This window comes from Xiphophorus maculatus, chromosome 1, assembly GCF_002775205.1.
Source record: "Xiphophorus maculatus strain JP 163 A chromosome 1, X_maculatus-5.0-male, whole genome shotgun sequence".
NCBI lineage: Eukaryota > Metazoa > Chordata > Actinopteri > Cyprinodontiformes > Poeciliidae > Xiphophorus > Xiphophorus maculatus.
In genome coordinates, this window is record NC_036443.1 from 16,917,136 (window position 1) to 16,944,014 (window position 26,879).

The following is a 26,879-nucleotide window of genomic DNA, read 5'->3' on the forward strand; positions in this document are numbered from 1 at the left end:
GTTGTCAGACTGGTTCTATGTATATAACGTTTTGACTACACAGGAATCTATGTTGAAACATGGACTCCTGTGGCTTATAGACAAGTATGGGTTATGTACTTTTTATATTCTTTTTTCAAAGTTAAGAGGTTCGCTAGAACAAAGGTTTAACATTTATTACAGTGTGTCTACTGAAGCCATATATAAATCCCACTTTGAATGAAATTACTAAAGTAAAGCACATTTCATTCCATTTAATCCTGTTTTCACTATTAGGTGAACACTGTTCGTTCACTCAGGCAAATCATTATATTTTACCGGACAATGCCGCCCTCTTGTGGTGACAAACAGAACAGTGTTCCCTCCCTGCTGATTCCCCACCTTTCCTCACAGCACCAGGTGCCTGGCTGTTCTCTCACCATCACTAATAATGCTCTCTCACACATCACTCTTCCAGTATAACAAGTACACAGTGTGTTTCCAGGAAACATCATTATGCCAAGCCTGTGTGATCAAAGGTTTTTCTTCTTTTTTTCAGAAACTGACTCTAGATAAACTCCATTTGGCAGAAGCTACTGACATGCATTGAGATTTACTAACAGAGCACTGCCTCCTTTTGATCCTGCAACAGCAGCTGTGCAGTTATACAAGGTATTAATGTGCAGAAGCAGAAAGTGAAGCAGAAATCACAGAAAATATGCAAAATGTTATAGGTTATGTTTTTTTATACCACAATCAAACACTTACCATTTTCACAACTTAGTCCAAAATTGCCTTGAAAAAGGGTTGATTGTTTTTACCAATTAACCAGTCTGTGAAACAGAATGGTGGAAAATAAGTTTACTGACTTACTTAAACATTAGCAATTCTATCTCTGAATGGCTGAAAAAAATAAAGTTAAAGAGAGAAAAAAAGGGGTTTGGAGTAACCTAGTCAAAGGGACTTAGAACCAGTTGAGATCATATGAAGTGGCCATCTTGGTTATTTCCAAGATGGCGGCGCGCGTAGACGCAGCTGCTCTGTGCTCACCGACTCGAAGTTCGTCTTTTCCACTTTGCTCGGTTAAGAACACCTACAACCGACAAAATTTACTGGCCATTGGTCAAGCAATCGGGGAAAGGCTGTCACAGGAGCTTTTCCGTGTCCACAACAACATTCCGGTCGATATTGCGCGGACACCGGGCTCTCCCTGGATTACAATCCCAGTATCTAGGAAAGGGCGACGGCGGAGAGATCGTAAACAAAAGAGGGGGTGTCGCAGCGGCGTGTTAGTTAGCGAGGCTCAGGAAACAACCACACAAACCACCGCTACCAAGCATCTTTCTCTCCAACGTGAGGTCTCTCGCTAACAAACTGGACGAATGGAAGCTGTGGATTGCAACTGACAACCTCATCCGGGAATGCTGCATTCTGTTGATCACGGAGACGTGGTTAAATCCAACCATACCGGACCCGGAGATGGAGTTAGCAGGCTACACAGCACATGGACAGGACCGATCAGCGAGCTCCGGTACGAACTCCACAGTAGTTGTTAGTCACTGTTCTCCAGGCGTGGAGGTCATCACAATTAAATGCAGACCCCGATACCTCCCACTTGAGTTTAACGCCATTCTACTCACTGCGGTTTACATAGCACCGGATGCTAACGCTAGCTCGGCCGTGGGACTCCTGCATGATACTATCAGCAACAACCAGAAGAAGTACCCCGAGGCTGTTCATATCGTCTCTGGGGACTTTAATCGTGCTGATCTGAAATCAGTCCTCCATAAATTCCATCAACACGTAAAGGGCACAACCAACTTCATGCTGCCCTGACCCACTTAGAGAAGCAGGGGAGCTACGTCAGAATGCTCTTCGTGGACTTCAGCTCAGCATTTAATACCATACTTCCCCAACGTCTGGTGTCCAAGCTAGCAAACCTTGGGCTTCCATCAGCCACCTGCAGTTGGATCCTGGACTTCCTAACATGTCGCTCCCAGAAGTTCAGACTGGGTCCCCACACCTCCACTGCTCTGAGCCTGAACACCGGATCGCCACAGTGTTGCGTGCTCAGCCCACTTCTTTACACCCTCTACACTCATGACTGTGTCTCCAACCACCTCAGCAACAAGATCATAAGGTTTGCAGATGACACGACTGTTGTTGGTCTCATCTCAGGCGGGAAGGGGGAGCTGGAGTACAGGGATGAGGTGAAGCGGCTGTCAGAGTGGTGCAAAGTCAATAACCTGCTCCTCAACTCCTCCAAAACAAAGGAGCTGGTGATCGACTTCAGGAAGAACAAAACGGACATCCAGCCTCTCACCATCAGTGGGAGCTGTGTGGAGAGGGTCCCAGTGTTCAGGTTTCTGGGCATGGAGTTGGAGGACAAGCTAACCTGGAGCACCAACACCAAGGAGCTGTTGAAGAAGGCACAGCCGAGACTGTACTTTCTGAGAATACTCAAGAAGAACCGTCTCCCCTCAGACCTGCTGCAGGTCTTCTATCACTGCTCCATAGAGAGTGTGCTCACGTACGGTCTGTGTGTGTGGTACGGCAGCAGCACATCCACGGACAAGAAGGCGCTCCAGAGGGTTGTTAGGGCAGCAGAGAGAACCATAGGCTGACCCCTCCCCACTATGGAACAGATTTACACTTCCAGGCTCCACAAGAAAGTTTTGGACATTTTAAATGACTCTTCACACCCTGGCCATGGTCTCTTCCAGCTGCTGCCATCAGGCAAGAGATACAGAGCAATAAAAACCAGGACAAATCGCCTAAAAAACAGTTTTTACCCGATGGCAATCATGGCACTAAATTCAAAGGCATAAGAACTTCTGCTCGTGACATCACTTTGTTATAAATGTAAATTCTGTTGCGACACTTCCAGGCGCTTCAACCATCTTCTGATGTCTATTTATTTCTCATTTTGTACTATTTATTTCTTTATCTTTGTATATTATGTATATACACATAACCTGCATCTTAACTCGAGTCGAGCAAATCTCAATCTCGTTGTAATCTGTTGATGACAATGACGAATAAATCTTATCTTATCTTTAACAGGATGTTGGTGCTCAAAAAACATCCAAAGAGGATGAAATAAAACACTTCAGCAAGGAAGCGGAATAAAAATTCCTCAACGACAATATGAAAGACTTAGAGCCAATTTATTCAAATTGCTTCATTGCAGTTGGTGCCAAAAGAGGTATCTATGTGTCCCTGAAAACCTTTAACAGTGGTGCCACCTTCTCAGAGGCCAAAACTGTTATTGGTCTGATCCAGGACATTGATGAGTCTGCACAGACAGGAGGTGGATGAGCTGGTCTACTGGTGTGGTCAGAACCAGCTGAAGCTTAACCCACACAAGACTGCAGAGATGATGGCAGGCTACCAGAGAACGCCCCCAACACTCCCTCCTCTTAGCCTCCTCAGCAACACTGTGTCTACAGTGAATTACTACTGGTGCCTATGAACTACCTGATATGGTCCTCACACATAGAGACTGTCTGGAAGAAGGCCCATCTGAGACTGTACTTTATGTGGAAACTCAAGACTGCCACAGGAGCTGCTGGTACTACTGTTTTCGCAAAGGTAAGATACCACATAGACATTTTCTTAACTCAGAGTATCTTGATAAACAATTAAAGTCCCCAGATCAATATTGTGCATATTTGCACAAATTAAAGCTTTTCTTGTTTTGTAAAAATACTGTATATATTTAAATGTACAAGAATACATACTAAGGCATATCAAATGTCTTCTTTGAGAGAGAAAGCAAAAGGACAATAGGAAAACTGAAATCAAACTAATTGTTTGTGTGCACAAACTTGGAGAATAAAGCTGATACTGAACAAAATAGAGAACTATTGCAGCCTTAATGTGAAGCTTTGAAATTACCACCAGAGGGCGTTACACTGCCACAGATGGAAAGTGTCCTTCACATTCAAAACATCCCTACGTTTTGCTCTTGGTTTATTGAATAATGACTTTCTCAAATACGTCAGAAATGGCGGAGAAGCTGAAGTAGATATGGGTGGAACAAGAACAGTTCTTACATAAATATGATCTCAGTATATTCCCATTAACTGTCTATTTCTAACTCATAAGTCAACACAACATACAGTATGTGCTATAAATGGTCTAGTCATCTATTTACATCTAGCTGTTTCCATTAAGACCATGGCTTACACACATTATTTCCTCCCACTTTAACATAGCAACTGAACCACCGCTGGCACAACAAACAAGCTGGAACCTCTTGGTCTTATCTGCATGTCCTTTTACTCTGGACAGGTTCCAATCTAAACTTTTCTGTTCTCTAACCATACTCCACCATTCTTCAACTGGGTCTGAAAGCACGAGCTTGCAAACTTGTAGCTAATATAGTTCTGGGGCAGAACAGAGTAAAAGTATCATGGATAATTAATCTTTTCAATCCAACATTAAGTGGCCCGTTTGTGCCAAACTCGCTGCCTGTCCCCTCTCTATCACGCCATTCCTGTCTACCTCCACCCTCCATCAATCAGCATGGCAGAGTGCTTTGTTACTCAAGAAGGACATTTTCTTATGATGGCCTAATTGCCACTAATAAAGCAGCAGTGCTCTTTGGATGTTCATTCCATTGTTCTCTGTGGCGGTGTGGAAAATATCTATTTACTTTGATGGAGCACTCTCAGTTGCTCCATCAAAGTCCCTGCTCTTTTTATGTTAGCAGTAGTACATTTATTGTGTATCTTCTTTGTGCTTAGCAACTTCTAGGTTGGAGTAAGTTGGAAAATTCATTAACACTGACATGGAAAAAGGTCAAATACAACTCAGGCTGAGTAATGGATTAGCTTAACTCAACATCCAAAAACTTAAAATGAGCCAAGAAAGTACACAGTGAAACAGCTACATCAGTGTTAAAACAGATTACTCCTCAGGTGTTCACTACACTTAGCATTTCAATGGAAAGTTGTTTCTCTCTATCTGGCTGCTACGATTTTTAAGAAGTATAAAAAGAAACTTTTAAGCAGAAGTCCAATTTCACTATGACATTTTGGAAAAGCAAGTAAAAGATGTTAGCTTAAAAAGGAAACAAAACACATTGTATTTTTTGTAATTGTGTTGCAAAAATCATTCCTGGATTAAGGAGGGCTGCAGAAATGACTCTTTCCTGGAGTTTTCTTGTTTTCTCAACACTGAGGTCAAATTTAGTTGCATAGCACATTTAGAAACAACCAAATCTGACCTAAATGCTTACACTTCTGTGTTTATATTTCCTCCTTGTAGTTAACCTTCCAATCTAAAAAAAAACACTGGGTGTTTAATGGTTAATCTTTATTACATATTAACAGTTTACTGTCACTTTTACATGGTGACGGTAGTGATGTAAAAACAGAACAGAAACAACGTTGTGAAATGAGTTTCTGCAATTCATTTTGGCTTAGCCTACAGACGGTTAGAAACTTTGAATCAAAGGGAGGTTGGAACATATGAGGCTATGTATAAGCAATACTTTTTATGGAAAATATCTCTCTTGAGCAACCAACAACAACGTCTCCATCGAGTAGCTTCAACCCCCCTGAGCCACCCTCGGCTGTATTGAAAGGGGCGGTCTGGAAAGATTAAGCGGCTCCTGCGGTGTTGCGTGTGTGTGTGTGTGTGTGTGTGTGTGTGTGTGTGTGTGTGGGTGCGGGTGTGTGTGTGCGTAAGTGTCAGAGAGAGGAAGAGAGAGAGAGAGCGCGCTTCTAAGTGCTTTCTGTTAGACCGTTAGCTTGTGAGTTTGTTCATCAGTGTGAGCATTTTACACGGACAAATACCAACATCCAGCCGACATGGGGAAGGTAGAAGGAGGAATGAAATGTGTGAAGTACCTTTTGTTCGTCTTCAACTTTATATTCTGGGTGAGTGCCTATCGCACATTTGCTGTACTGCGGGATGAAAGAGATGCGAGTTGAGCAAGTGCAACAGTGCAGAATAGTAGGTACTCCCCATAAGCATCCGACAGTCAAGAGTTTTGGCTTCGCCTAACTTATGCGTTGTGAAATTGCCCTGCGCGGCGCAGAAAGGGTGACAGTCTAGAGTTTTTTTTTTGGTTTTGGCTCACCGGGCACAAATCAGATTTTCCACAGAGGAAAAGAAAAAAAAACCGCCCTCCTTTTCCCCGGGAAGCGTGTTTTTGAAAGGAAGGCTGAATGAAAAGCCAGAGAGAGGGAGAGAGAGACTGACAGTGCATGGAAAACAAACTGCTGGGCTTCCGCGCCACGTTGCTTCATTAACAAACTCCGCGAAGCTCTGATGAAGTGACGGTGTAAACCGCAACACTTGCTCTTTTAAATGTTTTGGAAACAACAGTTCTGGGGCTCTCAGGTGGAGGGCGCACTTAATTACGTTATCAGAAACAGGTGTGTTTCTTAAATAAAGAGATATTACAATTTTCAGTCTGTCGTTTATAATGTCCTGCATTGAAGTGCATTCATATCACATTTCAGCAATAAAGAAATTCAGTGTTTTAAATGTTGAAAACGTATAATAGACAAAATTTTACAAGTAAAAGACACGAAATGGGGAGCTGCAATACAGACTAGAATTAGTCTGTTTCTCTTTACATGAATCTAAGGCAACTCTGAACAAATAAATTGTGGCATTAATTTAAAGGTTTCAGCATTTTTCCATTTTTCCGGAGGATGTTGGTAAGTTTGTTCCAGATTAGAGGAGCTTATAATCTGCTGCTTCTATACTTCACCATGTTTTGTTTTGACTCTGGGGATGCAGAGAAGACTCGAATCAGAAGAAATGAGTGGTGCTTCTACTTTACCTGAATCTACTTTTGGTAGAGTAGTAATGTAAATAAAACATAATGTTTTATTTACATCAATGTGTTTCTTCTTAGTGGACTCATATTATCTTTCAGAATTTGCTCGTCTAGAGTCCTGACTTGAATCTGAACTCATCACCAAAACATAAATCGTCAAAACACCAGTGGAAAAATGCACGAAGGGTGTTGCTGCAAACACTTCCTTTTTTATGTTTAGTGATGTTTGTGTATACTGCTGTTTGCACATTTCTTCCTGATGAAGATATGTCTGTTTGTGTATGTTTGTGTGGAGAGGTCTTCTCGTGTGCATCTGCTGAGTGGTTGAAGGGCTGAATGCACTCTGAATGAATCCATTGTGACAAAAGGACAATAGCATAATTTCAATGGGATGATTCAGCGCTGCTAAGCTGCAGCAGCACCTGTCAGATTCATGAATTCAGCAGTCTTTAGGGTCCACTGACTTCTCTTATCGCCACGCAGAGCTATCTTTGGTTTATCATGTCCGAGTGTGGACGTAGGCATCAGTCTGGGAGAAATAGAAAATGAACTGCAGTCAGATGTAAAAAGTAGGATTCATAGCAATACAAATTCAAGGGGATAAGAACAGTGAAGGAGAGAGGGGGAAAAAGAAGGTCAATAGGAGATTGAGAGGGATATTCATGTGGGTGTTTGTGCGCTCACAGAGAAAACACGGACAGTTGGCCGGAATTTGACCCAGATACAAATAAAACAGATCAGTTTGATGAGAACAGAGTTACATTCCATAGCGGCGTGTTGTGTTTTATTTAATATTACTAGTGATTGACCATTGACATTAACTTTTTCAATATTGTTGGCAGAATATTCTTAAAAAAATAAAAAGACTGTTTTTCAACAAGATAATTTGTACTGTTGCCCAAAAATGGGCAAATTGTAATTTATAGCTTAATCCATGTTATCAGGATGTAAAAATTACTATGACATTAGCACCTCAATTAGCACTTTTGAAGTTAGCTTTCTCAAAAATATATAAAGAATTGTTTTTCTTTGCAGTGAATTTGACTACAAAGAGACAAAATAAAGCATAACTCTATTCTTAGATTAATTCAAACAAGGATCTGGCGCATACTAAACATAGGTTTTATAGTATAAACAAGAATGCGGTCCGTGCACATGTTTCCAGCTTCAGCTCTGCACAACTTCTTGAATTGTAATTCTGCACAATATTCTGTTCTTTAGCTTATGTCGCCTGGAAAGTTCATTATTTTGTACGGGAGCTCTGCAGACATTTTTATGTTGTTTTCAAACATCAATGTCCTACAGTTGTTACAGCTAGCATGTGGTATCGAATGGCATTTTAATTTTTTCATTCTGTACGCCTTGTAAGGAAAGTACCTCCAGACAACGGTTTTGTGTTTGCCTTGGAGGCTAACAAGGGTGGCAAATGTTTTTTTATTTGTTTGTTTTGTTTTGTTTTTCTGGCTGATGGTGTGATGGTGGTAAGTTAGCCACAACTGCCCGGGGGCAGTCTGGCAGAGGCGAGGCTGCCATGCACTGGTGCCATCAGGCCCTCTGACCATCACCAGCTGGCAAGGCAAGTGAAGTATCTTGCTCAAAACTGAGACAGACGGAGTTTGAATGGATGGATAGGTTATTGATTTTTAGGGGGGAAAATAATTTACGTGTTCCACGAATATTTTGTGTTTCACACAAGATGACCCCTGGTGGAACATCATATCCTTCCGCCAATTTCTGTGTTAATCATCATCACCAAGGCAACAAAGTCAAATTTGGTATTGAGTCATCTCCTGTTAGCTTCAGCCTAGGAGGCCTAATAATCCTGATTTGTGAAATCAAGAACAAGTATCTGCTGCAAATAAGATATGAACCTTTTGTAAAACTTTGTAAAAGAAACTCACATTGAAAATTTGCAACTGCACCTTTAAAATCTTTATTGTGCAGAAAAGTCGCAGTTGGCATAATTTTTATGTTTATCATAAGGAACTTGGATGACTGAAGAAAACTGGGAATACAATAAATATCTGCATTTATCTAAATCATCTAAAATAACCTTTTCTGTTTTCACTTAGTTTACATTTTCCCACCCACACATGATCGAAGCATGTACTGTGCCCCCATTTAGCTACAGCTATACTGTTTCTGTTTGTGGAGGTGATAAGATGTTTGTGATGGGAGTTGAAGGGAAATTATGTTTTTTTTCTCAAACTTCGTTGCGAGAGCTCGTGTAAAGTGAAGGTCAGACAAGTTGTTATTCAGAAAGCTGTCAAACATTCAAAACAAGGGCAAATCCGAGGTGAAGGTCGACAGTGGATGGTTAATGATTACCTTCACAGAACCTCTAACATTGCTATTGTGACCTTTTAAAAATCACACTACTGTGTTGCTGTAAGATTTCTCTTAAGAGTGGCGATAAAAATTGCAAAAGAAACTAGATCTGTTTTCTAGTTGGACTTCTTTGGTTTTACCCCCTTGCTATGAGTGCTAACCTTTTTATTGATTCCTTTAGTCAAACATTAAACCTGTGTGGTTAACAAGTCAAGGACAACATCTCATCTGTTCATTATGCTCAAAAGCTGTAGAAAAAGCTTTCTCTGAATTAACCCGCAGTAAATCTTCCGTATGTTTTCTAATGTGAATGTCAACTGTTTTTTTATTATATATATATATATATATATATATATATATATATATATATATATATATATATATATATATATATATATATATATATATATGTATATATATATATATATATATATATATATATATATATATATACAGTACAGACCAAAAGTTTGGACACACCTTTTAATTCAATGAGTTTCCTTTATTTTCATGACTATTGACATTGTAGATTCACACTGAAGTCATCAAAACTATGAATAACACATGTGGAAATGTGCACTAAACAAAAAATGTAAAACAACTGAAAATACCCCTTTTAATCTAGTTTCTTCAAAGTAGCAACCTTTCGCTGTGATTACTGCTTTGCACACACTCTGCATTTTCTTGATGAGCTTCAAGAGGTCGTCACCTGAAATGGTTTTCACTTCATAGGTCAACCTGCCCTGTCAGGTTAATAAGTGGGATTTCTTGCCTTATAAATAGTCAGGAAAATAAAGAAAACCCATTGAATTAGAAGGTGTGTCCAAACTTTTGGTCTGTACTGTATATATAAGCATATCTTCACAACAATGCTCCATTATGCCATTTACAACCATTCTTAGGAGACTTGAGCTTCCATGGTGTTTGCTAATTAGTGCTGCCACTAGTCTGATGGAGCTGAGTGGTGAATGGATTGAACTTATATAGTTTTTCCAGTCATTTTGACCACAAACACTTTACACTAGAGTCACATTCACCCATTCGCTCTCACAAACGTGCATGAAAACAATCAAAGCAACACTCCTTGTTTGTTTTTGATGAGGGGATAACTTTATAGTATGATGTAAAGCTCAAAAAAGTTGATTTTACATCATTCTGGCCAGAATACCTTAAGGTCAAAGGAAGCATTGTACCTTTTGATTAAAATTCATTCCACCAAGGAAATCTGAGTAAAGGTTTACTCGAGGGGGAAAAACATTAAATGACAGCAGGCTCAGATCTCCTGCTGAGGGGATGTTTCTCATTCTGTGGTCTCAGCATTTATGCTATACCAGCAATCACAACTCTGATATTGTTCTACTGTATAAATACATCTCAAGAGGCTAAGTTGCCTAATGCTGAAGATGAAATGCAGTTGAAATTAGTATTTAAACAAGATAGCGACCCCAAATACACCAGGAAGTGTCTTGGTTCTTGACTAATAAAATTAACATTATGGAGAGGCCTGTCTGAACCCTGTATTCTATTTTAACAGAGGAATTGTGCTACATAGTTACTGAGTAGGAATACCTGTTTACAGGTGTCGGAATCAGTTTCTTCATTTGCTGTTAAATGATAACAAAATAGTTGTTTTTTTTTATGTTTGCTTTTGGATAAATGTACACAGTGCGTTTGCATGTGTGGAAATAAAAGCTGCCTTTAGTTTTTTTTAGTGTCGCTTGCTTTTTTTTCAACACACTTATTTCGAACACAACTGAAGTCTCAATCATTGAAAAATGTGTAACAGGACATTTTGAACTTATCCACTTCCCGTTTGATTCAGAACAGTACAAAGTTAAACCTGGCACCAAGTTAATAAACAGCTAAAATGTTTATGCTAGAACATTTGACTCTCCTGCTGTTTTCCATTCTGAAATTATGTTCTGTTTGCTGATTGCAGTTCATGCTGTCACAATAGTGACAGTGTGCACTCACTGACGTTATAATTATTGCTGAAGACCAACGCAGGCCTCCAAACAGGCACGGCTACATGATGGAAACCAGTGTGAGCCTTTGCCCTGTGTCTGTCATCGGGTACAATTGGATTTACTCCCACCCCCATAATTATCTCCTCTATTTACATTCTCCATCTGCCCATCATTTTTTAATATGCCGCTGTGTTGGTTTCCCCAGACATGCGTGAGACATAGGACTATTTTTGACAAGCTTAAATTGCTCACTAATTACTGCTAGATTTCGAAAAGATGTTTACAGTCATGTTGCTTTAATATACAGTAAAGCTTGTTTCTTTTTTTTTTCCAGACTTTGTGCCACAGATTGTTTCTGACCAAGACCACAGTCCTGTCTCAACCCCCACCCATGTTCTCATGGAAATTCCCCTCACAACAAAACAATCTCTAGCTGCCACATTATAACCAGTTCTTTAAATCGTGAAGAAAACTTCAATAAAGCTTTGACAGAGACATTTCTATCTCCACCTTGTAATATTCCGACATACAATGGCGTTTTGGTACAGAAAGATGCTTGTGTCTGCAGGCAAAGAAAAAAAAAACAAAAAGGATGATGGGCTCTGTAATGATTCTGGGTTTTTTTTTATCTTCCCTTCCATTTTCATATCATTGTGTCTTTCTCTTTCACTCCCATTGTGCACTAAAGCGTGCAGTCAGAGAGCGAGACAGTGGGTCTTTGTCCTCTGGGGAGATAGGGAGGGAAGGGCTGAAGTGAGGTGGGGTAGACGAAGGGGGATCCGTGGTGTTGTCAGGGGTTGGAGGGAGGGGTACGCGAGGTCAAAGTGGGGTGGAGCAGGGAGGCCTGATGGCAGATCGGGTGTTAATGGGACCTCTGGGATCCTCGGGCTCCTGAGTGCCAGAGTTGGGGATGCTTTTAGTAAATCACTTCTCCGGCTGTTGGAAAAAGCTTTTAACAGTAATTGCAATTACATCAGCTTGTGTTCAGTGTTTTCACCAAGCATACACCAACCACTTCCCCTAAATAAAAACACAACAATCTACAATATCTTTGGAACACTTCATCAATATCAGGTATTATTGTGCAAACCAGAGTCTATCTGTAGACTAATCCAACATGCTCAGTAAATCTACAGATCCTCAGTCTTTGCTTCACTGTGCTTTATCACTTTGGACCTGATAATCCTGAAGCCCCAAGAGCTCAGCCTACTCATACATCACCCTGCATGACACTAAATCCTCAGTTTGGGAGGACCGGCTTCCCAACACCTGTCCTATTCTGATGCTTTACAACTAAGCTACTGGCTTTACTTCAGAAAAATGCTGTGATATATTACCTGTGGGTTTGGACTAGCAGCAGGGAAAGAATTGTAGACAGCAAAAGATGAAAGACAGGAGACAAAACAAAGACAACTTAAATTGCAGGACCCAACCAAGATAGATTACACTGAGTAAACAAGAGATTTCAAAGTAAAATAAATTTGGTAGAGTTTTTCTTGACTTTGTTTATCCTAAATATATTAACAGAGCTGGAAGACTGCCAAGCAAGCCATCACACAAACAGTGGTTTACCTAAATTCTGTATCTGGGACACAGACTTATCATGTGAGAGCCACTTCTGAATACTCTCCATTTATACTAGTAATTTTCTAAGCAAGTTATCTCTCTGTGCACAAAAAAGGCAGCGTGTTGTTAGGACATTTCGCTTGAAGGCTTTTTTTAGACTGAATTATCCTCTGGGTACATTGGTTAAGTCATTACTAAGACCTCACAATTTTGATCTGTCAGAAATGCTGCTGAAAAATTCCCAGATTGATGGAAACATTCTTTGACAATTGGATAATGTACTGCAAGTACATTTCCGATCAGTCACACTGTGGAGTGAACAGTATCCGATGGAGAATTTGATGAAGGAAAATATAAGATACATTTCTAGGTAAACTGGATGGTCTGCTCTTGGCTTCTGGTGAGACACCAAAGAGATCATCTTCTCTATACAGGAAACTGGAGATTACTGTTTTTGGAGTTTGGTGTCTCAGGATTCCACTTGGGCTGGTCCCTGTTTATTTAAAGGATCTTTCACTAAACACACTTTTACAAAAAGGAATCAGGTCTATGATTCAGATGCTCTTGAACTCAACACAAAATTACAGGGAGGGATATTTTCAGATAAAAAAAAAAAAGAAGCATAACAAAATCAGGGCTGGAGTTTTGTAGTGTCTGAAGCCATTCTGTGATGCACATAAAAAATGCTTTAAAAAAGTATTTTTAAAAACTCTTACTAACTTGATTGTTAGTAAGAGTTTTTAAAAATAGTTTTTAATTTTTAAAAGTTTGACAACCTGATTTAAATTTGTCTTTTTCCATGTTTAAAATATTATTTTAATTTAGTAGTTCTATTTTTTTCATAATGCAATCTATGTAGTTGATTGTTTCATTGATATGACATGTTCTCGGTGTTCAAAGAATTGGTACATATCTTAAACATAAAAATGGTTGAGTGTTTTTGTTGCTGGATGTTTGTGGTCTTATTTATTATCAAATGCAAATAGCATGGCTAACAAAAGTTGAACAGTTTGTGCTTTACAGATTATGAACATCTTAATTTCGCTGTATTTTTATGAAGAACCTGGGGTCAGTGAAAAAAATACCCTTCTTACTTATTTATGTATTTACTTACTTTCTTTATGTATCTACATATACCAGATTTACCCCATTTTCAATTATATTTCAACAAATTACAACTGTCACTTGGACATGAGCTCATAGAGTCTCACAGCAAGAATAAAATACCATAGTTTCAGAATAGCATAGAATTTACATAAATATGTATGCTAATATGAATAATGTAAGCTAATTGCTCTTTAAAACATGAAAACATGAATTATTGATGTGTGTATTCCTATTAGCACTTTAATAATAGAATTGAGACAAAATACAGAATAAAACAAAGCCTCCGTTTGGGCCAGCTGACGAGCAGTGTGCGGCAACAAGCAGTCAAGAGTGCACTGTTACTCTATGATTCTTTCGGTATAAACTCTGGTCACCTCGGGACTTTCCCTGGCATCTTAATTTAGAGTTTAAAATCTGGGAAAGGTGTGGTGGAAAATGTTGGAGGTTTTAAAACTGGCTTTTGGTATACCTTATTACCTGTAACCTGTGCTCGCCTACTCTCCATGCAGTCATAACTCTGTTCCTATAAAATATAATGACTAGACCAAGTGGACTAGTGAAAAAACAATTTTAAGAGAAGTAGGAAAAAAGGACTTTTCAGGGCTAATGATACAAAAATAACATGTATACTCATGGATGTGCTTTACATGAATACAAACCCGTTTATTTATGAATGGCAATTAGTTTTTAACATTAATTTCAAGTGTGCTACCAAAACACAATGTGTTAATATACAGGAAATGATTAAAGAACACTTGGAAAGCCAGTGTTTTTTTAATGAGGATATATTTAAAATTGAATACAACACATTTAGATATTATCTTTAGCATGATTCTGTGTCAATCTTTGTGTGCAGCTGCAATAGATGTCTTTGTGTCTCCTTTTGTCTTTCAGTTAATGGGATCATTTGTTCTGGCAGTGGGACTTTGGCTGCGTTTTGACCCAGAGACTGTTTCTCTTCTTAGTGGCAGTAGGGCTCCAGATACCTTTTTCCTTGGTGAGTGCCAGACTAAACCTTAGCTTATAGACACCTTGTATTATAGGGTAATGTATTAAAAAATATACAACAATTTTTTTTTTTTAGTGTCACCCTAATGTTATAAATCACCTCTGGTACACTTTGACTCGTTCTCACTCGGTTTGCTGTGTTTATATTTTGTTTTTACCAAAAATTTAAAAATATTTTGGTATCTGCTATATTAAAATATATTCAGTCTCCTGGAAAAATGTGCTGATACCCTTTCATTTTTGAGGCATATTTTCTTTCACTTCTTTTTTTTTTTTTTATCTGAAAATATCCCTCCCTGTATTCTGATCCCAGTAAATAAAGTCAAGTTCAATTAACACTAAAGAACATACCAGAGTTAGGTTATAATAGAATACCTCAAAGTGTGAGCATCTCACAGGGCACTGATAAATTAATCATCTAAAAAAAGAAAAAGTATCTCACAACTGAAACGTCCAAAATATGGTCCCTACATAAACTGAGATGCCAGACAACCAGAGCCTTAGTCAGAGAAATGGCCAGATGGCACTACAGAGATCAATTGCTGAGGTGGGAGAATCTGTTTGCAGGGCAACTATGTATTCTCATAGTTTCTACAGTTATCACTTTTGTTATAGATGGAGGTAAAGATAGGCTCTCTTGAAAGCAAGTCAGAAAAAGTTTTCTTCAAAATTTGCCACTTGCCATGTATGAAATACAGTAAAGTGTGGTCAGATGAGTCCAAAATGTAAACTTTTTGGCCTTTATGCAAACTTCAGCGTGACAGAAAGCTAAGATCACCCATGGCCCTTAACACACCATGTCCAAGATGAAACTTGGTAGTGGCAGTGTCATGCTGTGGGGAAGCTTATCAGAGGTGATGGGTAAAAAACTGCATTTAAATACAGGACAATTCTGGAAGAAAACTTGGTAGGGACTGCAAAAGAATTGAGAATGTGGTGGAAGTTACCCTTTCATCAAGACAATGTTCCTAAACATATAGCCAGATAAAAAAAATGGAATGGTTATGAAGCATATTCATATGCTAAAACATCCCAGATCCAGAGTCCAGATGTAAGTCTTGTTGAAAATCTGGGATAACCAAACAGTTTAGATTTGATACTAAAAAAATCTGTAAAAATGTCACACTTTTGCAGCTATAACACTTTTGTTATAGCTGAAAAAGTACATTTAAACTTTTGCAGCTATAAGAAATTCTTCATATTTTCATTTGTAAATAAAAGAAAACCTAAGACAAAGGGGCAATAACTTTCCTCCGGCCTTGAATTTATCCATGTTCTTTTATCCACTGTTATGTGTTTCTGCCACATAAAATTCTTAAGGCTTGACATTTGTGGTTGCAACATGTCAAAGTGTGGAGAAGCTAATTGGATAAATTCTTTCGCCAGGCTTTCTATTGCATCATTCCACACTCAACTCATCAAATCACACCTACAACTTTCCAAATAAGTTTTCTTTTTTTTTTTGTTGGTCATCACTGTCTGTTTTTTCCATGCACCAACATGCTTTCCAAGATTTTAGAATATTAAACTTTTATGCAAAAGAAGAGTGTGTAACCAAGGAGAGAGAGAGTGCTACACACACTGACTGAGAATCCATGAGGGAAACCACAGGCCTGCACACCACCTTTCAAGTTGTCTCTGCCCAGACGGAAAGAAGGAGACAGACGGCAGAACAGCCACTGTAAAATACCCATGGAAAAAAATCTTTGAAGCAAAGCAAAGCTGGAGGAAGTAAGAAATGAAGACAGAAATGTAATAAAAGAAGTATAAAAAGTAATAGAGACGTTTATGGCTTGTTTAGAGTAGTTATAGATTAGAAAAAAGAACTCAACTGTAATTTACATTTTGCATAATCTCTGAGTAATTTCAGCAGTCTAAAAAAATAGGTTCTTCTTTTCCTGACTCATACTTTACATTTGTTAGTTGTAGACCACTCCAGCTTATTGAGAAATATGGTTGTACAAAATCCTATGATAATGTAAAGGTGTGCCCTAGAGAAAAGTCTAAGCAATCCAGTGTAAGATGCATGGCTGTGATTATGTTTTCCTAGATTGTAGTGCTTAACCCAGTTTGGACAGGGAGTGGGTTGTTCTCATCGGTACAGATGAGAGTGTGTAACTGTTGCCATTCCTCGTTGCATCACCGTTAAACTCCCCATGGATTCTTCTTTTTTTTCATGCCATAAAGTTACAATAAAAATTGATTTTTAAAAATGTGAAAATGCTAAATTACCTTTGTGGGTTTTTTTCTGTATGTGGAGAAAAAGGCTGAATCATTTCTGATTAGACAAAGGAAGTCAAAAAAAGAATCAGCCTATTTTCTGTTTGCCTCACAACAGACTCTTAACTATAAACTAATCTTGTTAGGTTTCTCCATGCAGACATAGCTATGATGTTTATACACATATATATACAGTATATATATATATATATATATATATATATATATATATATATATATATATATATATATATATATATATTAAATAGTAGATCCTTCAAAATCATGGCATGAAAGGGAAACCTCCCAGGTTAAACTTTCAACAAATTATAATATATGTAAAGACACGGAAAGAGTGCTCCAATTGAACAAATCCTAAAAAGGCAACTTGGAGAGCAGCAACATTAATATTAAATGACAGCTTCAAAGTCTGGTTCGGATCTTGGAAATAGAAGTACTGACAGCATTTGCTCAGATCCTTAGCTGTATACTGCCATCTGCTGTTGATACTGGCAAATGCAGATTCTACATGAATGAGTGGAAGATTGTTGAATATGTAGATAAAGTTTGTAGGTGATAAAAAACATTCTCTCAGAGAAATCCAAATATGAACGTTTTCAACGGGTTTTCATAAGACATTTACAAAAGTATACCTACAGCCATTTTTGTAGTAGTGGTAGTGCCTGGTTGACTCCACTTTTGCCTTTAGATGCCTTTTATTCCTTAATGTCATAGATTTAAAAAGGGGTCCAAATGGATTACAGTGAATTATTCACTGTATTCTACTATAGCCCATTTGTATCAAAGTACAATATTTTTTGTGTTTGGATGGTGGCCACATACTTTGGTTGTAACCAGATATTTAAGCTGCTCTTGCCTTTCTATGATCCTGAATCAGTTTTGCCATTCACACATGACCTTTGACATCAACAAGGCCCTTTTTACCACTGCACACTTGATATTTTCTCTTTTTCAAAACATTTTATGTAAACCTGGGAGGTGGGTGTGTATAGAAAACCCAGAAGATCACCAGTTTCTGAAATCCTCAGATTAATCATGCCACATTCAAACCTAGAAGGCCTTAACTCAACACTTGGCACTTTTTTGTGTATTTCTGGCCTAAAAACAAGATGCTGGTTAACACAAATAGTTCGCTGATGCATACTTATGAAAAAAGTAGCTGTAGCTGTGGTATTTACCCTATGCTCTTAATGTTGTCATTTAAGACTGAAAGTCTATTGACAATGAGCTGAAAATTATTTTTGATCTTAGTCATTTATTTTTTGGAGACTGAGTTAAATAAATGTAAACAATCCTACTGGATAACATAACCAGTAGGTTATGCAATTGGGGTTTTTTGCATTTAGCAAAAAAACTTTTTTTTTCCATATATTGTCAGATTATTTGTTCATATATATTTATGTTTAGTAAAAGAAAAAGCTTGAACACTTTAAATCTATTTTTCTCTTCCTCATTCTGATGTTTGGTTTGAGCTTCAGCAAGTCTTCTTCACCACATGTCTACAGGCATTGAGTTGATGCTATGTCATTGCTTGTTTGTGCCTAACTAAAATAGCCAGTGAGTGTATATTGATATATACCATTTATATAATAAAGTGGTGTTGAAATGGTTTTATTCGTCAAAACTAAGAGTCTTGTTTATGTGTTTACAGGTGTCTACATCCTAATTGGTGCTGGCAGTCTGATAATGCTTGTTGGATTCTTTGGTTGTTGTGGGGCTGTTAGAGAGTCTCAGTGCCTGCTGGGTTCAGTGAGTGCAAATTCATAATTATTACTGTTTATCACAAGTTTGTGTTAGAAAAACTACATTCATTTAAGGATTTTTCTTTTCTTTCAGTTTTTTGCTTGCTTGCTGATCATTTTTGGAGCTGAGGTGGCAGCAGGGGTGTTTGGATTCTTGAATAAAGATAAGGTACAATTTTCTACAGCCTTGGTCATTTCTGTGAGGTTTTTAAACCTGCCAGATGTGTAACTCTTCTCTTCTCTCATATAGATAATTAAAGATGTGCAGAACTTCTACTCAGAAGCTTATCTTGAAAACAGCAACAGCACAATGATCTTGTCCTACCAGAAAGTGGTACGTTTTCAAATAACCATGTGTTTAAGTTAAGTTGTCATTACTTGATTAGAAGTTTGAAAGCGTCTCTCTTGTGTTTTACGTCTTATTTTTTTAGTTGAACTGTTGTGGAACCAAATCGACCCCCTGTGATGCTGAACCCGAGTCTGAAAACAAGGTGTGTCATCAGCTTCACAGTCACTAATGAATGATTGCTGATTAAGTGCATAGCATCCTAATAATGTCAAAACATAACACTACTTTAATGCCATTATCTGTACTCTGCAGGATTGTGAGACAAAAATCAAAGACTTTTTCGACAGTAAACTCTTCATCATTGGTTATGTGGGCATTGGCATCGCTGGTGTAATGGTGAGTCACAACACAAGATATGTCAAAAATAGTTTTACAAGCTTCAGAAATGACCAGATTTTTGCTCTCTGCTCCACAGATCATTGGGATGATTTTCAGCATGGTGCTGTGCTGTGCCATTCGCAACAGCAGGGAGGTTATCTGAGATCCATGTTTAATCTACGCTCGCCATTTCCATAAGTTTCAGAAATTCGTTTTCACCCTGGTGCTCTGCTTCCATCTTTTGATCTGTTTATATTTTATTACTATTATTATTATTATTATTATTATTATTATCATTATTCGTAGTCACAACCAAATAGAATAATAGCTTTTGTAACCATCTGTTAGGACAGTTTATTTTGACCTGACAATCTCTTAAACAGTTTTTTCTCTCAACCATTTGGGAATTTTAACCCACATACTGTCACAGCCGTGTCAGTGCTTTTTCACACAATCTTGACGCTGACCCCTCAGCTGTGGGAAACTGGAGCCTTAGAGTGCAGTCTGAGGTTTAAACAGCTGAGTTTGCTTATGTGTGACACAGAAGCACACACATACTAACACACTAATGCCATGCTATGTGAGACCATAACCTTAGGAAAAAAAAAACTGACTAGTAGTGCCTCAAAAAAGGCAGAGGCACATACTGTACACAGACTCTGTGTACTGCTTACATGGGAGTTTTTCTTCAACAGAACAACTCTTAATATAATAATTGTAGAAATTGTAAATTTAATTCATTTGGTTTTTCAAAAAATCTTTATTGAAACCATTGATGCTCAAGCCAACCCTTTCCTCTGAATTTGAAACTTATAAACGGATCCAAACAAAGAAAACAAAAGTGGCGCTAGACATTTTCTGAAGAGATTTTAATGTCTTGCAAAATCAACACCAATTATTGCTATTGCACTGATCTCTGTGAGAAAATAGTTGATCACATATTGTTAATTTATGCTAATTTCGGCAAGCTGACCTTGTGTTTAAGGTTGTTTGCACACCTGAAATGTTTAATTCATTTGAAACAACCTCCAGTTCTTTTCCCTCTTGTTGCAGTTCATTTCTACAGATATGAACACAACTATTGCACTAGGTTGCAGACCAAGGCAACCATACCGAGACCGGAGGAGGTGGTCTTGGTGTGGTGGCAAATAAACTCTAGGCTGAGTTATTTATGGTGTGAACGTCATCAGACCTCAATCCAACACAAGCACCAGGTTTACACCCCAAGATTGAGTCATACGCCCTCCTCTTGCCAGATCTGCTTTGCATTCTGAGCGGCGGTAGAATACACAACCTAACACACAAAGACCGTGCATCTTTTTTATGAAAGCAAAAAAAAAACTTGATATAACTTTCAAGATCTTGTCAATCAGTAATCTTCTCAGATGTCTTTTTTATCCAGAAACAAAGTAATATAATTCAATTCTCAGTGTTTTCTATTAGCTCAGAAGACTAAATGGCCAAAATATTCTGGAGCTGCAGATACCCCTTATGCCCATATGCATAGAGAAAATCCGTAGACTGCGAAGACACAGTCTTGTTGTTTGTGTTGGAATAGTCAGGAGGTTCAGTTTTGTCTTGATCCAGCCACAGTCTTGGTCCATTGTGAAGGAAACCTAACACTCAGAAAGACACTCAAGTTATTTTACCTTACGTCCAAAAATACAGGTAAAATACTCATGTGATCGTCCTCCCTAAATATACAGCAGAATAAAACTACTTTTTGTGAAATATATTTAGAACATAAAGCTTATGAATAGAGATGCTTAAAATGAATGAAAATGCTTTTTTTGTCTAAATGTTTTACGCAGAAAGTTGAACAAAGTGTCCCAGCTGATTAACTGAGAACTTTCATTGTCAGTTTAAAATCTATATCTCATTTCAATATAATCTCTTTTGTGCCTTAAAAACACCTCTCCCAAAACATCAAAAAAAATGTTTAGAAAGTCAATGTGTCCCTTCTAATTCATTAAACCAAGTACTGGATGGAATCATGACCAATGTGAAATTGTTTACATTTATGTGGGTTGAACTAAGTCGCTGAAACTGCTGTCGCAGTTATTTGAGTGTCAGGATTCCAACTTGTAAATATGTTGGGGTTTTTTTTGTTTTTTTTATTAGTTGTAAATTATTTGTGGCAGATGTGGTAGTTATTATTTAACATGTTCTATGTCAAATTGTGTTTGGTGTAGATGTACAGTGACAAAGTAATGTCAGTTTTAACAATTCGGAAAGAGAATTAACTCATACAGAACTTATTAATGTGCCTTTGTTTGATGGCAAGCATCATGTGTTTAAAGAGCAAATAAATGTAGCAATGTGTGCATACGTTTGTAGAGATGGACTACTAATACAGTAGTACTAGGTTCTATTTGAGAAGTGGTTCATATGTTGTGCTCCTGAATCTTTCCTCATTTAAATTGGTTAAGGTTTCAAAATTAAGACCTTTCCATATAGCCATAATAAAACCTTTTTTATACCCACAAATAAGTCTTCTCACCCAGAATAATCTGCTTATAGTTGGTTGATTAAGGTCAAACACACTTGTTGTTGTTGGTCAATAGCACTGACCTACTGCGGGTTTTGCTTTTGTTATTTCAGTGAAGAATGAGTCAAATATAAGAACTAAAAGGCTTACGCACTACTGCAGGCTGCCAGTTGGCAGTGTTTACTCTTACGATTCAGGCAACACATAAGAGAGCCCCTAAAGTGCCATTTGGTTCAGCAGACTTTCAGTGTTTACTGCTATTCACTCCAAAAGCTGTCGCTGTGTAAATTTGGAGTTGTGACAAAATGTGAACCTTTAAAAATAAAACTATGCACAAGCTCATAGATGATTGTCTGGTAATCCATTTTAGTCAAATGTCAGGCTTCTCAGGAATGCAGTTGTCTGAGGTTTAATAAAAGTTTTACACAATCTCTTGTGTCTTCTCATTGTTAGTTTGTCTAATTTGTTTCACAATCTTTAAAATCTGGTTTTGTGTGACCCATACATCATTAAAGGTATCTACCTATTTTTCTGTAAAGGTCTGTTAAAAAATATTTATAATGTAGTATATTTATAGTTTTTATCATTATACCCATCAAACCCGGGTATTAAGAAATCCAAATTATGCAGGAAACTCTTGAGTTGTTTTATTTGATAGAAAATGCATTGATAAAAATTTGACAAAAGTTAAATCTTCATTTAGTTAAACATAACTACTCCTTAAGTAGGCATATTTTCATGTATGTTTGCATTATGTTCATGTTTCTTTCCTTAAGTTAATCATTGAAATTTATTTACATGATTACTGTTTGTTAAATAATTGACTCTTAATATAAAAGAATTAGTCCAAATATAATACACTGAAATGTTACATTGTGATTACATTTTTATTAGATTCTGCCAATTTTTGTAAGTAAATACAATGAATTGCTAAAGACCAAACCAGAACCGTCTCCTGTAATAACATAGCTTGCCTCTTCATTTCGATGGCTCGCCTCTCTGCACTTGAGTTTCGAGAACAGCTGAAAACTTGGTTGAAGGGATAGTTATGTGTGCAATGCATCCGTGGCTGTAGGATTACCCAAGATAGAATTTCCCGTCACTGCAACATGGGCACTTTCACTGCCAAAAACTAAACTACGCTTGTGGTGCATGCTTAGAGGGTTAGTGTAACACCTATCAGGCTTGCATCCGAAAAAAGGGAGTCTACATTTAGCCTCTTGTATATTATGCAATGCTTTACTGCAGAAAACAAACACTGGATTCATAACAATTTGTTGGCATGTAGACATTTTATTTATCTCCTTATTGACCTTGAAAAATGTGATTGACTTTCAGTTGAACAGATTTTGAATAGTAAAAATACAGGACACATAAGTCACTGCTCTTATCTTTGACATTTAATGATAAAACATTATATCTGCACATGAAATAAACATAACTTTTCAGGCGGAGGTCCTCAGTGCACAGTGAAAGTACTCTTCTTGAACTTAAGACAACAAAAAATGTTCCTGTGTGATTTAGTAAAGGAAAACATTTTGGAAAAACTTCTATTCGAAAGCCCCTTAGAGCCATTAAAAGTAATCTGGTGAACAGACAGCCCAAATGTTTATTTCTTTGCACGCCTTGACCCCTTAAACAGCCTGTTTTCCTCATCCTTCCTTGTCAGGTTACTGAAAGGACACTATCACAGAATTATCTTGTGGCACTTGTATGAAAAAGTTACTCATCTTTAAAAACAAATATACAATATATACAAAGACCGGTATCAAGCATCAGACCTTAGCTGCACATGTAATCATGTTTCAGTTTTATGCCTGCAGTCTTTCGAAGCACTGCTCCAAGACATCAAACTATGATTCCCAAGAGACTGAAGCTGATATAATATCCAGGTTAGGCTTACAGTAAGGGTCAAGTGGTGTGGGGGTATATTTAGGGGACAGGCTAAAATCTAAAACAGGGGGGAAGAGGTCTGTGCAAAATATTCATCAGACAACATAGTCCCTCAGTGAGGGAAACAGTAAGCTCCACTGAAGCACATAGACAAGGAAGTACCAACTTTAGACTTTTTAAGACTTAAGCTATAATAGTTAATCAAGCTAAAGGCATGTTGAATAGAATATTTGTGGTCCCTTTAGCATTGACCTCTAGAACTCTACGAATAAAGAGTCTAGACAGCTGTAGAGAGCTGGGTCTATTGCCCAGAGCATAGCACTGGCAGTTTAATAAACGTCCGTAAACATCCAGTGACAGATTGTTTATGCAGAGTAGATATTGTAGGGAGTGTACCCCAGCAGAAACTCTCCCACTCCGACACAGTACACCACCTGGACAATGCCAAAGAGTGGGGCAATGACCAACGCCCGGCAACTGGCTCCTTTAAGGAAAGCTCTGGGACCCTCTTTTCTCAGGATCTTTCTGCAATCGGAAGAAAAAGCCAGGATTAAAATGTAACTCATCCCAATTTGGATGTGCTATAGAATGCCCACTAATAAAGAAATAAGTGCCTGATGCAGTCCACAACTCCATTGTAGGTCTCCTCATTGGATCCTTTTTTGAGCGATTGCAACCTCGTCTTCACCACTGTGAAGCATCATCCAAAAATGTCTGTAAATCTAATCGTTGCTTGCTACTTTCCCAAAATATGTAGCCATTTTTTGCATGCATCTCACCGTCACAAGGGTTGACAGCTACAGCGGCAACAGATCCTGCCAAACATCCGGACATAAAGGACCAATAGAAAGGCACAGATGGATCTTCTGATGAATGCTGACCAAGCTGTTGCAGATGGGCAAAAAGAGGAAAATACACAACAGAGAATGGGATGTCCCTAAAAAAGAAAGCAATAAAATAAGTTAGTAATCCAATTAATTACTATAATAATGCATAAAAACAAAAGAAATGCACAGAAAACTCCAGTCACCTCATCAGTGTGGCCCCAAGGCCCCTGTATAAACCTGCGACCCCTTTAGTCCTCAGAAGCTCCCTAGTTATCTCTATGGCAGACATTCGAATAACCTGAGGTGTAGCGGTGTTGTAGGAACGACTGAGAACAGCACTGGTCCCCCCCATCTTCAGTGTAGTTACAACACTTGGCATTACCCTCTGCTGAGCCACTGGGAGAAATGGCAAGCAAAATATATTTGTCTTAAGAGAGTAACATTTTAAAGAGGTAATTCATAACTGATTGCACAAAGACACAGATTTATTTTTTACCTATCCTGCCTGCATCTTGCAGCTGGATCTTGAGCATCTCCATTGGTGTGGTAACGATGACTTGGCACATTCCTGCACAACATCCTGCCAGCATCTCTTTGAAAACTGTAAGCCTGCCACTGAGGATAATTGCATAGGCTTAAAACAACCCAAGAATGTACAATAATGAAAAAAAAGAAAAATTTGAAGTAGTTCTTATTATCTACTCACATGTCATTACTCAACTGGTGGCGAAAAAAGTCATTAGCAGCTAGTTTTATGGCCTTCTCTGGTGTTACCAAGGTAAGATTTACTGCAGCACCTGGGCAAGGAAAGGACTAATTACAAACTGAAATATATTTTTAAGATGCAGCTGTTCGTTCTCATTTTTTTCCTTCTACGTGACCCAGAAAACAGGAGAAAAAAAACCATTTTCTTAAGGCATCTGTAGATACTGGAAAGTTTTGGTTAAACTACAAGCCAATTAATTGGTTTTGAAACCTATGTGAATTTGGAACACATTATTAATGTTAACACAAAACTCCTCAGCTAAGTAGCTGCAACAAGTCTCATTCAAAGTCTACTAATACTCACCTCTGTACATGCCAAAGTACCCTTCAGACTTAACAGTTTTAATGAGGCAGTCCATCCTGAATGAAACATGAGAACCCGATCAGTGAAGGTTGTCAGATGTTTTCTTTTTATGTCAGGTCAACACAAAGAGACGGCTGTCTTTCTCTTCAGTTACTTCTTACATGTTCTTATACATTTGCTGCCCACTGCGCTGGTTCTGCAGGCGGGTCTTGGCCAGGTCTATCGGAAACACACAGGTGACTCCTACCATGCCTGCAATCCCTCCATTGATTAGTTTGGCAGGTAAGCTGTACAAAAACACAAAAGGTGTTTACAGTAATAAGACCTTGCATTGTTGTTCTACTGGTGATTCTACAAATGAATAAGGGAGGGTAATGACAAAAGTCTAAAACTGAACTGAACGATTTTTCAATAATAGAAAGATGGATAGTGGGGAGATTTTTCTTTACACTTCTTAAGTGGTATCAATGGGTTGTGTCAGGGTTTATTTTAACCATGCTTCTGGGAACCCAGTCATCCAAAAATAACTTGACATTCTACACATGGACAAAAGTCTTACATGTATCAAGGTCTGAACTTTTTATTTACATAAATTATTCATCTTAAATAATGAAGTCATATTTGTGTCTACATGCATATCATGCTGCTAAGGTTCATACCTAATCTGCTGTTGCTGGGCCATGGTTTCTTGTTTTTGGCAAGTGCAAAAATTGGTCAGGGGGACAAAGCAGGCCGCAGATGGAGACAAGGCTGAGAGTCCCTGAGAGACACGGAGCAAGGCAAGAGAGCAAAGATGAGCAGGGTTATATAAAGGGAAGGGAGACATAGCCCCACTGGATTTAGGATCAATTTCACATCTAGCTCCGCCCACATCCCCTTCAGCCAGGAAACTGAGCCAGAGTTGCTTGTAACCTCAGCAAAATTCCCTTCTGACGATACACCATCCAACTGTGTTAGAATTCACTTAATTTATAGTAACTGGTTTCCCTGATCCAGATTAAAACAAACCCACATAATAAGCAACCAAAATACTACTCACTGAAACTAGTGAAACTCACTCATTGAAACTAGATGTAGACATGAGTTTTATAAAGATACACATAACACGTACACATTTCTTTCTCACTGTATAGCAACAGATCACACTAAACTTTTCCTCTTTGAGGTCATTTAAAATGACTAGATATTATATTTTTGTTAAATGCCAGAAAAATGAGAAAGA

The 26,879-nt window shown here is 38.1% G+C and overlaps 2 protein-coding genes across 2 annotated transcripts; one reads left to right on the forward strand and one right to left on the reverse strand.

The window, feature by feature from the left end:
• The first annotated feature begins 5,651 nt into the window (after positions 1–5,651).
• Positions 5,652–22,299, forward strand: LOC102232743 (tetraspanin-2-like). Its single transcript, XM_005808648.2, has 8 exons — positions 5,652–5,843; positions 14,617–14,719; positions 18,623–18,720; positions 18,808–18,882; positions 18,964–19,047; positions 19,145–19,204; positions 19,315–19,398; positions 19,478–22,299. The coding sequence occupies exons 1-8, from the start codon at positions 5,775–5,777 to the stop codon at positions 19,541–19,543; spliced, it is 639 nt and encodes a 212-aa protein (XP_005808705.1). The 5' UTR covers positions 5,652–5,774; the 3' UTR covers positions 19,544–22,299.
• An 842-nt stretch (positions 22,300–23,141) lies between these two features.
• LOC102216603 (mitochondrial glutamate carrier 1-like) lies at positions 23,142–26,432 on the reverse strand. Its single transcript, XM_005808671.3, has 9 exons — positions 26,317–26,432; positions 25,819–25,944; positions 25,658–25,713; positions 25,295–25,385; positions 25,085–25,203; positions 24,792–24,984; positions 24,541–24,698; positions 24,376–24,451; positions 23,142–24,286 (listed from the first exon to the last, which is right to left on the reverse strand). The coding sequence occupies exons 1-9, from the start codon at positions 26,337–26,339 to the stop codon at positions 24,127–24,129; spliced, it is 1,002 nt and encodes a 333-aa protein (XP_005808728.1). The 5' UTR covers positions 26,340–26,432; the 3' UTR covers positions 23,142–24,126.
• Between the last annotated feature and the right edge of the window lie 447 nt (positions 26,433–26,879).

Coding starts and splice junctions, on each gene's coding strand:
- LOC102232743 (XM_005808648.2), top strand. CDS start 5,775: ATGGGGAAGGTAGAAGGAGGAATGAAATGTGTGAAGTACCTTTTGTTC. Junction 18,721..18,807: donor CTCAGTGCCTGCTGGGTTCA/GTGAGTGCAAAT, acceptor CTTTTCTTTCAG/TTTTTTGCTTGCTTGCTGAT. Junction 19,205..19,314: donor AACCCGAGTCTGAAAACAAG/GTGTGTCATCAG, acceptor TGTACTCTGCAG/GATTGTGAGACAAAAATCAA.
- LOC102216603 (XM_005808671.3), bottom strand. CDS start 26,339: ATGGCCCAGCAACAGCAGATTAG. Junction 25,945..26,316: donor GCCCAGCAACAGCAGATTAG/GTATGAACCTTA, acceptor GTTTTTGTACAG/CTTACCTGCCAAACTAATCA. Junction 24,452..24,540: donor AGCTGTCAACCCTTGTGACG/GTGAGATGCATG, acceptor GATGCTTCACAG/TGGTGAAGACGAGGTTGCAA.